The sequence below is a fragment of the Erpetoichthys calabaricus genome, chromosome 2 (assembly GCF_900747795.2).
Source record: "Erpetoichthys calabaricus chromosome 2, fErpCal1.3, whole genome shotgun sequence".
Classification (NCBI taxonomy): Eukaryota; Metazoa; Chordata; class Cladistia; order Polypteriformes; family Polypteridae; genus Erpetoichthys; species Erpetoichthys calabaricus.
This window is the reverse complement of record NC_041395.2, coordinates 342,345,059-342,361,976: the sequence shown is the minus strand read 5'-3', so window position 1 is coordinate 342,361,976 and position 16,918 is coordinate 342,345,059. Positions and strand designations below refer to the sequence as shown.

Sequence of the window (16,918 nt, the reverse complement as noted above, 5' to 3'; positions counted from 1 at the left end):
TCAATTTTAATGTGAAAAGATGCCGACGAAAGAAGAGAAGCGGGCTGTTAGGGTGGATTAAAGAAGAGCTGCTCAGGAAGGAGCAAGCGCATCAATCTCTGAGCAAACGAATACTAAACATACAGAGAAAGAGGCTGAAAACTAGGAATGCTCAAGTCAAGTGTATTCACTGCACGTTATCAAGCAGTGTGTCATTGCTGGTATTTTTATATTCTGTTCATTAAACAACCATCAACAACAAATCAAATCAAATAAACAATATATTAAACAATTATTATAAAAGCAAAGCTGAACAAATCGGACTGTGCAGCTGCGTGAATAAAAGGTAAAATACCACTTCCGGTTAGCGGAAATAGCCTAAAAGTTGGTAGAAATCTACGTTTTGTACCTAATACTTGTATGCAAAATTTGGTTGACCTAAGTGAAAGCGTACTCAAGTTATCATGTTTACACACACACAGACATAATTCTAAAAACGGTATTTCCGGACTCAGGGAGGTCTAAAATGTCGAGATTCATCAAAATCTCGACATTGACCTTTTTGGATGATTGCAATACTTTCCCTATATTTCGTATACGAGAAAGTCAGAGAGGTCTAAGATTTTAATGAATCTCGACATAGAGTTTTTGGACGATTACAATACTTTCCCTATACTCTGTATGCGAGAAAGTAAAAAAAACAAAGAAACAATTAAAGGGGCAGAGTCTTAAATAGAAAGTCGATCAAAACTGAGGCAAAAGAGTTAATTAGCAGCAAAAAGTGGTCACTGGTTAAGAAAATGGTTAGAATGAAAACCTGTTTCCCCAGTAGCACTCCAGGACCGGAGTTGGAGAGCCCTGCTCTGGAGTTTGCTCATAATGGTACGAAAAACGTAACAACATCCATTGACCGGCAGTTCTGCAGACTGAAGCACCATTTTGATGAGAGAGGTCAGAGGTGAACAGCCAGACTGGGCTGAGCTGACAGAAAGGCTAAACCAACTGTTGTGAAGTGAGATTTTGCATACAAGTTGATAAAATATTTTGTATGTCTTTATTTGTAACTTAGGCAAAGCAATGCAATATTAGTGTTACTTTAGTGAGAAGCATTCATGTTTACTACAAAAGGACTGAGTCTCTTAGAATTTTACGTCAGGATTTGGGGGAAGTACCTGAAAAAGTTGGGTAAATGTTTCTCTGAAGTCTCTCAACTCCCACACAAAGCCAGGCTGCCTAACTGTCAAGCTTTACCTTAACATATGGTTTTGGGGGCAGGTGTTAAGATGTTCTTTACCCCATTGGTCTGAAGCATGGCTGTTTGGTATTGGCTTGTATCAAAAGCCTTAAAGTACCATGACGCCCTATTGGCTGTAGGGGTTGGACAGAAAACCCATAAATTTGCTTGCTTTATCTCACCCTCTCTCTCTCTTACCATCTGATGAAGGAGCAGCTCACACACACCATGAACTGAAAAGGGCAATACAATGAAGACCACAGCTCGGCAGCCATATTGAGACAGGCATGCAGCCTGTTCTGAAGACAGCTGACCGCAAATGATGCCTTAACTAGAGACATTTTAAGTAACTAACAAGTCTGTGTACCACCTGAAACTACACATCACCATTTATCAGGTTGTATGGTTACCAATATTCAAATGTACTTTGCATATTGTTATTATGTATTAATATTATCAATAATACATTATTTAAAGTGTAACTTAACTCCTGCTTGTCTTTTACTACACCTAATTGCCTAAGGTTATACATGTAGAAGGGAAGGTGGGGAGAAGTTATACGTTATGGTACAATCCATATTACTAACTGAGAATGCTAAACCGGATGGACGTAGGGACATCCGGCAATGGGCCGTGGCCGCAAAAGACGTACTGCGCAGGCGCCCCACAAATCCCCCCCCCCCCCCCCCCCCAAGCAACGGGAACCGGATGGAATGCAACGTAAAATAAAAAATGAGGTGTCGCGCACAGAAAAAAGGAGTCAGACCACAGAAAAAAGGAGCACGAAACCCATTGCACACGAAACGGGACACACACAAAGAGGAGGATTCAACAAGCCCCTAGCACACAAAAAAAGAAGCCGCGAGCACCACACAAAGCCCATTGGACACGAAACGGGACAGACTACGGACATAGCACACGAAACGTACACAAAAACGACAATTCAGACCCACGACCACAGTAACAAATAACAAATGACACACAAAGCCCCATTTCTAAATGAACCATCCGTATTAAACATACGTCATCTCAACACGTTCACAATATGCAGCATAGGTAGATCTCATTACAATGAGGCACTATTAACCGTTCAACCGCAGAAAAGACTCCATATTAACAGTGACTGCGATCCTCCTTATTACTTATCCATATTTCTCACGCTCAAGAACAAACAAGTCATGAATTCACGATTACGGGTACAAAACGATACCGCTCGGATAACGGGACCAAACACAATTCACACTACGCAGCATAGGTGGATCTCATTACAATGAGGCACTATTAACCGTTCAAGCGCAGAAAAGGCTCTATATTAACAGTGAGTGCAATCCTCCTTATTACTTATCCATATTTCTAGAAGAAAAAATGTCTCGGGGCAGCAAGGGGACAAAATAAACGCAGACGTCTACACCGCGCATCTCAAATGCCGGAAAACAAGCAGGCAAGGCTCCAAAAAGAGAAAGCTCAACTGACCGACATACAAAAACGGGCAAGGCTCAATACAAACAAACAATGCACGCCGTAAACTACAACGGGCTTCTCACACAGCACAGGCAAATCGATTACAGCTCCAAAACAACACGTCCCAAATACTGGACATACGACGCACCTCTCAAACAGCACAAGCAAAACATACACGTCACGGACATCAACGACAGACACCTGCTAAACGGTTGCGCCAGTTAGCTGACAACGCGTTCAATAATGAGTCCACTATTCAGGAAAATTCATTGGGATTAATGAATGTCATTTGCAATCATTGTCATTGACTTAACTTCCCTGAAGAAACAACTAGCAATACAAGCAATGAATTTACACGTTGTTCTCAAATGGGTCAAATTAGACTGCCTCCTTTACATTCATATCCTGCATATCCACAGAACCTTCCTAGGGTTACCACTTTTAATACAAAAAAATAAGGGACGCATACTGCAGCGGGAGCCACATCCGAGTGCCAACAGTTTGCAGACTCTACTTAAAAGACCTGCCCTCCTCACTGGACAGTTAAAATGACCAATCAAAATAACGATGACATCAAGTATTACCCAATCAAAAGTAGGAAAGTAGGCATCTTCATAAAATGCGTGTGGGATGATTTGCATGAGACGCTGCTTTAAAAAAAAAAGATAAAAAAAATACGGGACAAAACCCGTCCCGTATTGATTCAAAACGGGACGCGCAATTTCATTCTCAAATACGGGACGATTCCGTATTTTACAGGACGGGTGGCAACCCTGCCCATTACTAAACGAACCGTCCGTATTAAACATACGTCATCTGAACACATTCAAATTAGGCAGCATAGGTCGATCTCATTATACTCATCCACTATTAACCGTTTAACCACAGAAAAGGCTACATTTTAACAGTGAGTGCGATCCTCCTTATTACTTATTCATATATCTAACGCTGAAGAACAAGTGATGAATTCACGATCACAGGTACAAAACGATACGGCTCAAGTGACGGGACCAAACACACGAACCCGCATGAAAAAAAAAAAAATACACGTCAGCGCATACAACGCGCTTCTGAAACCCCGGAAGAAAAAAAGGTCTCGGCTCCAAAAACGCAAAGCTCAACTAACACATTAACAGAAACGAGCGCAGATGGACAGACACAATGAACGTACACGCATACAGCACGCGTCTCAAAGTGCTGCATCAAAACAGACAAGGGTTCAAAACGAAACACCTCGAGTCTCAGAGATACAAAAACGGCAGCGAAGGGACAAAATAAATAAACGCAATTCATGAAAAATCATTGGGATTACTGAATGTCATTTGCAATCATTATCATTCACTTAACTTCCCTGAAGAAACAACTAGCAATACAAGTAATGAATTTACACGTTATTGTCAAAAGGGTCAAATTACACTGCCTCCTTTACATTCATATCCTGCATATCTACAGAAGCTTCTAACTGACGAAGTACCTGAAAGTGAAAACTTTATGAACTGCATTACATCCTACAATAGTTCATTTGCTTTTGCATCTAATGCCATCCAGTCACTTACTCAACACCATTGATAAACTTCTACAAACGTTGATAAATAATAATATTCCCTTTGGAGCAAAGGTACTTTTATTAGGAGGAGATTTTACACAGTGCTTAGCTATTATTCCACATTCCATGTGCTCGGCTATTCTGCAGTCCACCTTAAAATACGCAGACAATTGTCATTGCTTTCAAAAGAGTTACAGAGATATTTGGAACAGCAATCTCATTACACCAAATACCCCTTTTAACACAACAAACTATATTATGTCCAAAAAATATTAATGTTGATCACATTAGTAACCAGGTCATTTCATTACTTCCTGGAGTTGCACAGCTCTTTCTAAGCTCTGACAAAGTTGACTCTGATGACGACAATGACCATCTTAATTTCTTCTACATGCACAACTTTATTTGCTTCCTATATGCGTCATCTACACCTTGACACTATGCTATATCTCATTCATACATCACGCTGTTTGTAATTTCAGAACACCAGGGGTTGGCGAGCGAAGCGAGCAGGGGGCAGAGCCCCCTAGTACCTTAGAAACAGTGGTAAGTCTGTGAGATTTGAGGCATTCTGACAAAGGCTACATATTAATAATACAAAAGGGGAAAGTAGAGCAATATATTACTCTACCAAGACAAAACACCAACTCTGTACATTTGTGGTGAGCAGAAAAGTATCTCAGGATGCACAACATGTCAACGTTGAGGTGGATGAGCCGCAACAGCATAAGTCCACGTCAGATTCCACTTCTGTCAACCAAGAACAGAAGGCCGAGACTGAAGTGGGTGCACAAGCTCACCAAAACTGGACGACTGAAGACTGGAAAAACGTAGCCTGGTCTGAATTAAGACCTACTAGCCAACCCGCGGCGTAGCATACGCCGCATAATTATGTATTGATGGGTGAACACTTCGTGAAAGACACAGTTGTCCAAATGGGGTTGGTTTTGAGGATATGACTGTAGGTGAATGAAAAGATGGAACTCTGGAGAGGGCAACATACAATACAGCGTTTTACACGCTGCATACAGCAATTCACATCGAAGCATAGACACTGCTAAGACCATGGGATACCCCTCGCAAACTGTTTTACACGCTGCATACAGCGATTCACATCTGCGACAAATAGGATTCTTCTTAGATGGTTCTGTCGCGTCCACCCTTGCTCTTGAAGCATACGCACTGCCTGGTCATGTGCCCTCTCGCAAGAGCAACTAACAGAGACCCACCCACCAACTGTAAGACCATGGAATACCCCTCGCAAACTGTTCTACACGCCACATCCAGCGATTCACATCCGCGACAAACAAACTGTTTTATACGCTGCATACAGCGATTCACATCCACAACAAACATGCTTCTTCTTATGGGGTGGGTTTGAGGATACGACTGTAAGGGAACTCTGGAGAGAGCAACATACAATTGTCCGTGACTGAAAACTGGAGGACCGCCGCCGCGCCCCCACCTCCCAGAGCGAGGGACGGGGCTGGACGGCAGTTGCGCGCGGAGGGCAGAACGGGGTGTGAGGGGAAGGACGCCCAGTGAGGACGATGTATTAATGGGTGAACAGTCATCTCTTAGTCATCATTCAGTACACACTGCCTGCTCATGTGCCTGCCCCCAACTCCTCACCTGAATTGCTTTCGTCTGTGTACAGTCCACATGCACTTGTGCGTCACATTGACTGTTCATTTTCCAAACACCGCCTCAGTCGGTTTCGCATCTGCTACAGTCCACATGCACCTCTGAGCCACGTTGACTTTTCATTGTTCTGTTTGTCCGGGCCGGGTGAGGTTTCCCGTGTTGAGTCTAATTAAGCCAAAGGCTCCACACCTGGTGGTGCCCTTCCGTCAATTCCTTCAAGTTTCAGCTTTGCAACCATACTCCCCCCGGAACCCAAAGACTCTGGTTGCCCGGCGGATCATGTGAATAACGACGCCAGATCGCTAGTCAGCATCGTTTATGGTCAGATCTACGACGGTATGTGATCGTCTTCAAACCTCCGTCTTTCGTTCTTGATTAATGAAAACATTGTTGGCAAATGCTTTCGCTCTCACGCGAATTGTTGGTTGGTGGGCAGGGCTCTGACGTGCATGTGCCATGGTCGGCTGCTTAGTGAATTGTTGGTGGGCGGGGCTCTGTGAGTTGGCGGGCGTGCCTGTCTTGCATGCGACTTGCTTGCCATGGACTTAGTGAATTATATATATAGATAGCGGCCCTAAACACTTAAAAGATTTTGGTGCCCCCAATATATATGATCTTCACTCACTCTCAGAGGATGACTGAATGAGACGGATGACGTGACCAAGACAAGAATGGTCACGTGAGCCTCGATGGACCGTGTGGCAGTTACCAGAATTGTGTTGTAGCACAAATATGAATACCTAACCTTTATTATTACTATTTTATTATTTTTATTATTGCATATACAGGTAAAATTCCATTATAACGAACTCCCAGGAACCTAAAAATATTTCGTTGTAATGAGATTCTGTATTTGTTACTATAGTGCTTTCTTTAACTTGTATCCAGGTGTTTGCAATCATTTCAATAGCTTCTTTTGCGTTACTTTTAATCTCCTCCTGCCTACAAGTTATGCTGACGAGAATTTTTCTCAGCATTTCCTTGCGATAATACACTTTCAGGGTATTGATGCCCAAATCCAATGGCTGAAGCGCTGCCGTGCAATTGGATGGGTGGTCTTGGATAAAGGCATCAGCCAAATAAGTAAACGGTAAAAAGCATCCCTTTATGGGCGCTTTTTACCCATACTTTCAGCATGATCATGTGCCATTACACCAAGCGAACTGGTTTCATAAACATGACAATGAGTTCAGTATTCTTCAGTGGCCTTCCCAGCCACCGGATCTGAATCCAACAGAACACCTTTAAGATGTGGGGGAATCGAAGATACTAGCCAACCCGCGCCACATAATTATGTATCGATGGGTGAACACTTCCTGAATGACACAGTTGTCCAAATGGGGTGGGTTTGTGGATACCACTGTGAGTGAATGAAAAGATAGACCTCTGGAGAGAGCAACATATAATTGTCCGTGACTGAAACCGGGATCGTCTGTGACGAAGAAGGCCACGCTGGTGAAAGTTACTTCGTCGGTAGGGATAAGTGTCAGTACTTGTAGGTTGTAGATTAAGGTGTAGCGAGTCTTTGTTGTTGACGCTTAATATAGCTTGCGTACTGAGATGTTCCGGAGTCACAGTTGAGAAACACTTTGTTAATGTCTTTTAAGCACAGGGGAAAAAATGAACATGTGAAACATCCGTATAATGTAATAAGCCACCAAGAAAAGTAACATTGCAACAATGCTATCTACGACCCGATTTCTATAAACAGAAGTGATAAGAAAATCGAGCCCGGTGTATTCTTTAACTGCCTGGTGGCGCTATAGTAGTGCTGCTGCTTTGCAGTAAGGAGACTGTGGAAGATTGTGGTTTTGCTTCCCGGTTCCTCCCTGTGTGGATAGCGCTTTGAATATTGAGAACACCTCTATATCAATGTAACGAAGTATTAACAGGAAATTGTTTTCATGTAATAGTAAAAGGCAAATTATCCGTGACAAACAAACTGTTTTACACACTGCATACCAACCCGCGGCATAGTATACGCCGCATAATCACGTCGCCTATTAAATGTTTTTTAAGCAGAGGGAAAAAAATAAACATTTGCAAAATCCGTAACGCTGCTTTCAGGAAATACAATGCACACGCGTGTAATTTGTCGGCCACTTATTGCCGGCCGTCTTTTCTGTTTTGGGCTGCTTTTGCAGTGTTACCGTTTGTGCATATTAAATCTTGAAATCCTTCAAGTAACTAATTAACTAACACCCACCTACCCAGCTTGTGTGAAAAAATGCACCCGTACTTTCATAATTTTGTTGCAGCCTATAGTGGAGTCAGGCACAGAGAGCCTGCTGAGAGAGCGTCTCGACTGTTGCAGGGCCTGCATCGGTGAAGCAGGTGAGACGCTAATGAAACAGAGGCACAGGGTTTATTGGTTTTTAAAGACTGCTTCCTTCATTGTGCTTTAACCTCAGTTTTAAAGGATTGTTTTAAGGATCCAATGGGATACCCCTCGCAAACTGTTTTAGACGCTGCATTCAGCAATTAACATCCACGACAAACATGCCTCTTCTTACATGATCCTGCCGCGTCCACCCTCGTTCTCAAAGCATACACACCGCCTGGTCATGTGCCCGCTCGCAAGAGCAACTCATGGAGACCCGCCCACCAACTCTAAGACCATGGCGTGTAAAACAGTTTGCGATGGTGGTGCGTGCGTCATAACCGAAAAGAATAATGAAAAGTCAACGTGGCTCAGAGGTGCATGTGGACTGCTAGCACAGACGAAAGCGAATTACGGGGTGGTCGGTGAGTTGTTGCGTGCAGGCACATGAGCAGGCAGTGGGAATGCCTAGAGAGCGAGGGTGAACGCAGGCCGGGGAATAAGGAGTGTTGGTGGGCGGGGAAACGTTTTCCGTGTTCCTGCAGGACCATCTAAGAAGACGCATGTTTGTCGCGGATGCGAATTGCTGTATGTAGCGTGTAAAACAGTCTGTGATGTTGCATGCGGTCGTGCGTCGTAACCGAAAAGTCAACGTGGCTCAGAGCTGCATGTGGACTGTGGCACAAACAGAAATGACGGCATGTTTTCCGAGGCGTTGCGTCCGAGTTGGTGGGCGTGGCTGTGCGATTTTTCGTCGTATCCAATGGTCTTAGAGTTGGTGGGCGTGGCTCCTTCCTGCGTGCTTTCATGGGTGTCTTGTATATAGATAGATACAGCTGACAAAGCTACAGGAAACTGTGTGACTCAGTCATGACACAGTTATCCAGAATTTCAATGGAATGTTTCCAACACCTTGTGGAATCCATGTCATGAGGAATTGAAGCTGTTTTGAGAGTAAAGGGAGGAGGCCCTATATGCAGTATGACTATGGTGTTACTAATAATTTGCTCAGTGAGTGCACACAGCTTTTTGTAATGACCGTGTCAGAGTTATCATCTGACAGGAGGCGACTCTAATACTGAACTGAATTTTGCAATTATAAAAATAAAACTCCCTGTGCCCTAGACAGGAACAGATGAAATATTTGCAGTGTGGTCTTGACCAGTGTTGCGACTCCTATGTTTTTCCACATAGATCTATGTTTTTCTGTTTCAGTCTATGGTTTTGTCTCCTGAATCTATGCTTTTTTTTCCAATCACAATCATTTATTTCTTTTAGCACAAATTTCTGAACTACAATTTCTTGTGTACATCATTGTTTTGTACATGTTAATTAAATTATCAACTCCATGCATCTCTAAAATGTAATTACTAGTCTGTGCGTCACCAAATTCGCTTGCCGATTGTGACTGGTGACGTGTGCTTTGACATCACATCCTGCATAGTGCACAAGGGTTAAACATGCTGATCGCAAAAGAGGCCATTCAATGTAGAGGTGCTTGGAAACCATCAAAATCTGTCGAGGGCATTAAAGGATATTGCCATAAACGATTTTGTGAGAAACTGGAAAAGTATAAATAGGAAAATCAAGTTGAAGTTGTTGACTTAAGCAACGAGGAGTCCTGTATAATGCTCTGCTCCTAAGCTTGAATTTATCATTTACTGCTTCTCAGGAATGTGATTTAGTTTTTTGACACTTTGATTTATTTGAGAGATATAATAGTGAGACAACAGCAGTGTTTATCAAAAAAATCCTGAGAGGAGATGAGACTTTTAACATGAGATTTTTTCAAGTCACGCCCACGGTCCTCTCACCTGATAATAATAATTCTTTAATTCTTTACATTTATACAGCGCTTTTCTCACTACTCAAAGCACTCTCCACACAAGGAGAACCCAGGAAGAGAACCCACAAATCTCCTTACTGCAAAGCAGCAGCACTACCATTGCGCCACTGATCTTAACCTTACTGAGAATCTGTGGCACTATTTGAAAACCGCTGCCCAGATGTGCCATCACACCAACTGAGAGGGTCTCTAGAAAGAAGAATGGGGAAGAATCGCCCGTGAACAATGTGCCAGACTTGGAGATACTTACATCTCTCTATTATATAAAAAAAATCGAGACAAGACTTTTTAAAAGAGATTTTTTTCCAGTCATGCAAGACGAGACTTTGGCCATGAGATTTTTTCAAGTCATGCCCTCTTCTTAACCATATTCAACCACACCCACAGTCCTCTCACCTCTCATTCGTGTGAGTTCCTACTCTCTCAGCTCTTATAAATTTTTATGCGTTCCTCACTTTAAATTCCCAATTAAAGAAGACGTATTATGTCCAAATCTTATTGAAGAATTTCATCCCGAAGGGTTATCAACAGAAAATATTAAGTACATGGGCAATCCTAGTACTGAGAACCGATGCAGTCAAACGAATTAATGCAAAAATTATTCGTCGGTTACACAGCAAATTGGTAAAATGCGTATCAATAGACTCTGCTGAAACAGTTGGTGGTGATGGTGCGGAAGTTGAAAACATCAATTTACAATATCACGAAGAATATCTACAACCGTTAACACCGTTCGGTCTTCCACCGGCCGAATTACTGTTGAAAGAAGGATGTATCCAAGAAAGGTAATGTAGTACATCTTCAGGGCATAACATTACACACCAAAGGAGATCTTGATATGTCATTTGTATTAAAACGTTAACAGTTTCCCATTAGAATAGCTTTTGCAAAGACAATTAACAAATCACAGAGACAAACATTCAAAAAAGTTGGTTTATTTATTACAGAAAAAGAACCAAAATTCTCTCACGGGCAGTTACACGTTGCATTGTCACAATGTAACTCCAAACACAGAATCAAAATTCAATGCGATATTGATGAAAATTTCATTTAAAAAATAGTTTTACAGTAAATGTGTAAGTTTTAAAAATATTTGGGTGTTAATTTCAAAGCCAAACAGAACGAAATCGTAAAACGCAACGAAAAACTCGAACGCAACATGAAACGTAATTTACTTTCAAATTATTACATTTTACTATTTTTAATATGGCTAATTACTCACTGTAATGTAAAATAGTTAGTTCTATATATTTTTTCAGTTCCACGGCCCGTGTAAACCCTGTCCACCCTGGCCATCGGACCTTACTCCTTTTTATGTTAACTAAGGTTGTCTTATTTTAATTTCTTATTTGTCTTTTATTCTTCTTTTCTTCATTATGTAAAGCACTTTGAGCTACTTTTTGTATGAAAATGTGCTATACAAATAAATGTTGTTGTTGTTGTTTCAGGAAGCAGCTGCACAAAAGATAGCAACGTGAAGATAATCTTTCAGCATTTTTAGACGAGCGTCCGTATAGTCTAGGTGTGCGAACAGCCCCCCTGCTCAATCCCCCTACGTCAGGATCAGAGAAAGTCAGCGCAAGAGAGAGAGAAAAGTAAGCTGGGTAGCTTCTCAGCCATCTGCCAATAGCGTCCCTTGTATGAAATCAACTGGGCAAACCAACTGAGGAAGCATGTACCAGAAATTAAAAGACCCATTGTCCGCAGAAATCCGCGAACCAGCAAAAAATCCGCGATATATATTTAAATATGCTTACATATAAAATCTGCGATGGAGTGAAGCCGCAAAAGGCAAAGCGCGATATAGCGAGGGATTACTGTAGAGCACAAAGAGTTCACAGCAAATGCACAGGGAGAGACCGAAAATCATCGGCGCGTACGAACTGGAAGGGAAACTGGCTTGTTCGTCACCCGAGTGTATGGTCGTGAACAGATGCAAAAGTTTGGCAAACTTTTTGGTCGTAACCCGATTTGTACGTGTTCAGAGACCCAAGGTTCCACTGTATTTATGTGGCAAATGTGTACTGCTATTGTATTAAGTTAGACACTTTATATATTTACCTTATTTAACGTGTCTATGTTTTTCCATGTTTTTTCGGTTATATGATCTAAGGTTTTTGCTGAAAGTTAGGGTGGCAACACTGGTCTTGCCTCTTTGGGTGGTTCCCAGAGCTGGACTGACGTTTACAATCAGCGGGAGCTTTCCCAGTGGCCTGCTGCCTGTCCTGGTCTGGCATTTAGAACAATCAGTGAAAAAAACTAATGGTGAAATTATATAATGTTATTACACTGGAAAACGAGCAGGTGTTACTGCTCTGTAGTGGGCACAAATTCTTTTGGTTTAATGTTAGAGGGTTTCTTTTCTGGTTGGATGGTTTCTTGTTTTTGTTCAAGTCAGGTTTTAAATCTCCGTGTGCCTTGCGCTCCGACAGTTAAACAAGAACGATATGATGAGAGGTGCATGCGTCTGGTGCTTCTGTAATTAAAGTTATAAATTAAGATTGTTTAAGTTTATAACATACTTTGAATTATATGTGGATGTTGTATGGGTTTTTGGTATTTGTTAATGTGTATTTGTTTTATTTTTGTTTCAAATTATAATGAATTTTAACTTTTTTTTCTTTCCTTTTTCTCTCAGAGTGACTGAATAGGCTACACAAAATGCTTTATTTATTTATTTATTTTTTTTATTAATGAAACATGTATGTGAATGGAATTACACTATATTGCCAAAAGTATTGGGACACCTGCCTTTTACACACACACATGACATGAACTTTAATGACGTCCCACTCTTAATACACAGGCTTTAAAATGGAGTTGACTCACCATTTGCAGCTCTAACAGCTTCAGCACTTCTGGGAAGGCTTTTCCACAAGGTGTAGGAGTGTGTTTATGGGAATTTGGGACCAGGAGAGAATTTGTGAGGTCAGGCACTGATGTTGGACAAGGAGGCCTGGATCGCTCACAGTCTCTGCTCCAATTCATCCCAAAGGTGTTCTGTTGGGTTGAAGTCAGGGCTCTGGGCAGGCCAGTCAAGTTCCTTCACACCAAACTCATTCATCAATTTCTTCATAGACCTTGCCATCCCCAAAGTGTTTCCACAAAGTTGGGAGCATGAAATTGTTCAAAAAGTCTTCATAGGCTGAAGCATTAAGGAGTTCCTATCACTGGAACTAAGGGGCCAAGCCCAACCCCTGAAAAACAACCCCACACCATAATCCCCCCTCCACCAAACTTTACACTTGGCACAATGCAGTCAAGTGAGTTCCTTTCTCCTGGCAAGTGCCAAACCCAGAGTCATCCATCGAATTGCGTGATTCATCACTCCAGAGGACACGTTTGCACTGCTCTAGAGTCCAGTGGCGGTGGGCTTTACACCACTGCATCTGACACTTTGCATTGCACTTGGGGATGTCAGGCTTGGCTGCAGCTGCTCGGCCATGGAGACCCATTCCATGAAGCTCTGTCACTACCCTGCACTGTTCTTGAGCTTTTGGAGGTCTGTGGCTATTGACTATGCAGAAAGTTGGCAACTTCTGAACACCTCAGCAAGTGCTGTCCCCGCTCTGTGATTTGACGTGGCCTACCACTTCGTGGCTGAGTTGCTGTTGTTATGTTTTGTTTTGTTATAAAACGACTAAAAGTTTACCGTGGAATACTTAGTAGCGAGGATATTTCACAAATGGACTTATTGCACAGGTGGCATCCTACCACGGTACCAGGCGTGAATTCACTGAGCTCTGGAGAGCAACCCGTTCTTTCAAAAATGTCTGTAGATGCCAGCAGTCTGCAGGCCAAGGGGCTTGAGTTTTTATACACCTGTGGCCATGGAAGTGATTGGAACACCTGATTTCAATGATTTGGAAGGCCTTCCCAATACTTTTGGCAATATATTGTACTTGTGTTTTTAAATGAACCCGTTGTTCTTTATTTCATAACTTTGTTAATGAACGCGTCTTCTTTTTACTTTATTCAAATATTTTTAAAGTGCGTCTCTCGAACTCTGACACTTAAGCTTTTGCGCCTGAATAGGCTACACAACATTTTTCACAAGATTTTTCTGTATACTAAGTGCATTCTTTAAAAAAAAAAGTGGTTGACAGAATTCTGCAACACTGAAACATCCAGACACAGATAGATAGATAGATAGATAGATAGATAGATAGATAGATAGATAGATAGATAGATAGATAGATAGATAGATACTTTATTAATCCCAGGGGGAAATTCACATACTCCAGCAGCAAAAAATATTAAAGAGTAATAAAAAAAAAAAAAAAAAAAAATGCAGCTAAAAAACAGACAATAACTTGAATAATGTTCAACGTTTACCCCCTCTGGTGGAATTGAAGAGTCGCATAGTTTGGGGGAGGAATGATCTTCTCAGTCTGTCAGTGGAGCAGGACAGTGACAGCAGTCTGTCGCTGAAACTGCTCCTCTGTCTGGAGATGATACTGTTTAGTGGATGTAGTGGATTCTCCATAATTGATAGGAGCCTGCTGAGTGCCCGTTGCTCTGCTACGGATGTCAAACCGTCCAGCTCTATGCCAACAATAGAGCCTGCCTTCCTCACCAGTTTGTCCAGGCGTGAGGCATCCTTCTTCTTAATGCTGCCTCCCCAGCACACCACTGCGTAGAAGAGGGCACTCGCCACAACCGTCTGATAGAACATCTGCAGCATCTTACTGCAGATGTTGAAGGATGCCAGTCTTCTAAGGAAGTACAGGCGGCTCTGTCCTTTCTTGCACAGAGAATCAGTATTGGCAGTCCAGTTCAATTTATCGTCCAGCTGCACTCCCAGGTATTTATAGGTCTGCACCATCTGCACACAGCCACCTCTGATGATCACGGGGTCCATGAGGGGCCTGGGTCTCCTAAAATCCACCACCAGTTCCTTGGTTTTGCTGGTGTTCAGTTGTAGGTGGTTTAAGTCGCACCATTTAACAAAGTCCTTGATGAGGTTTCTATACTCCTCCTCCTGCCCACTCCTGATGCAGCCCACGATAGCAGTGTCGTCAGTGAACTTTTGCACGTGGCAGGACTCCGAGTTATATTGGAAGTCTGATGTATATTGGCTGAACAGGACCGGAGAAAGTACAGTCCCCTGCGGCGCTCCTGTGTTGCTGACCACAATGTCAGATCTGCAATCCCCGAGACGCACATACTGAGTTCTGTTTGTAAGATAGTCCACGATCCATGCCACCAGGTATGAATCTATTCCCATCTCTGTCATCTTGTCCTATTTTTTAAGAGACAGCGGCTCAGCTGTGTAGATTCCAGACTCCCAGTTGAAATTGCAAACATAATCTCTGCACTGTGGATTCCACTGACAACTACTTTTAGTGGTTTAGTGCTCTTTTCACATTTGTTTTGATATATTACAGAACTACATGGTTTATTTATTTATAACGTTCACATTTATGAAGTGTTGCTCCACACTTTATCAGAGGTTGTCTTGAAATTGATATTTAAGAGGCAAATGTATATGTGTAAAAGCTCAATGTACTGTCTCCTCATTCATAAAACATTCCAAGGCAAAATGGTGTTTGTTGTTTTTTTTTTTGAATCTGTGCCTGTGCAAGAAAACTGATGTGAGTGGCTTGGGTTAGACTTGGGATTCCCGGCCTGAATAAGATTCCCAGTCCGGCCCTGGTGGTTCCCCGACTCGGTGACACCAACTGCACCCTAACCTCCTACTGTTGAAACGTGTAGAAATGTACGGGGCTCTCTATGAAAAAGCAATACGAAAGATCAAGACATCATAACAGATCTAATAAAAATAAAAATAAAAAATTAGATTTGAGGCACATTTGTGGCTAACCTGCTTGAAGGAAGGCGTCAGGGAAATAAAAGTAAATGCTCTGCGAAGCGAATCCCGCGGGGCCTCCCGGACACAACTCTGCCGAATAAAAACTACGAAGTTTAAAAGATCGCCAGGCGGCACCTTATTTCCGTTCCGTGGTAAGCCACTTACCCCAATCTTAGTTTTTTTTTTTTAATAAATTATGGGTAATCCTCCTATTTTTTAATAAATAAAAAAGCGAAGCGCTATAAGCCCCACGTCCCGATTCACCGCCACAGTTCTCAAATCGAAGCCCACGCGTGTGCGCGCTCCTTCAAGAGACTGGCTCTCACATCACGCGGGTTTGCTCGCCACACACACACAAACAAACAAACAGCTGGTACCAGACACGGCGGCCAGTCGCAGCGAGCCAACAATGGGCGGCACCTGCCATCAGGTACAGCCGCGTCAACGCAACCACTCCGGGAGTGTCGCCACACTGACAAACAACAAACAACACAAAACAAACAAGAGGGGATCGTCTTAGGTTCGGATGACCTCTCCGCTCTCCCAACGTTAAGCGACAAGCACATCGCAACGGGGTACAACGGCGATGTCTACTTTCTTTTACAAACCGAAAACTTTTTGTTTTATTAATTCGCCGTTTAAAAGAGAAAACAGAAACGCGTATTCCGTCAGTTACCAAGAAACGCTAGCGACACAAGACGAGTCGGAATCGCCACGAAACGCTCTACTTACTTTTCTTTTCTTTCTCACACTTTGAGAACGTGGAAGAGACAGGAGACGAGCCTGTACTGTACGTGTCCAAGTTGTCGCGCAATGAAGAATCTTTCCCCACCATGCGGATAATATGAGAATCTATCGGGGTGGGTGGGTGTGTGTGTGTTTGCGCGTGCGCGTGCGCGCGCGCGCGCGAGTCGGCTATCCAACGGAGCGAGAAGTTAACTCTTTGTGGGTCACTCACCTCTGTGTTCTGTCTTTTCCGGCTGTGCAGTCTGCGCGGCGTGCGTGTTTATCATATTCTCTTTCTTTCGTCGGCGGTACCCTTTACAAACGAGACATTTTTAATACTGTAATGTATC

At 42.6% G+C, this 16,918-nt stretch overlaps 1 protein-coding gene across 1 annotated transcript in view; it reads right to left on the bottom strand.

Moving 5' to 3' along the window:
• LOC114647364 (CD82 antigen-like) overlaps positions 1 to 16,725 on the bottom strand; it is a 215,039-nt gene extending 198,314 nt beyond the window's left edge. The window contains exon 1 of the mRNA XM_051923510.1: positions 16,575 to 16,725. Coding sequence (XP_051779470.1) covers positions 16,575 to 16,677 — 103 coding nt within the window. The 5' untranslated portion in view covers positions 16,678 to 16,725. The remainder of the gene's footprint in view (positions 1 to 16,574) is intronic.
• Positions 16,726 to 16,918: the final 193 nt, after the last annotated feature.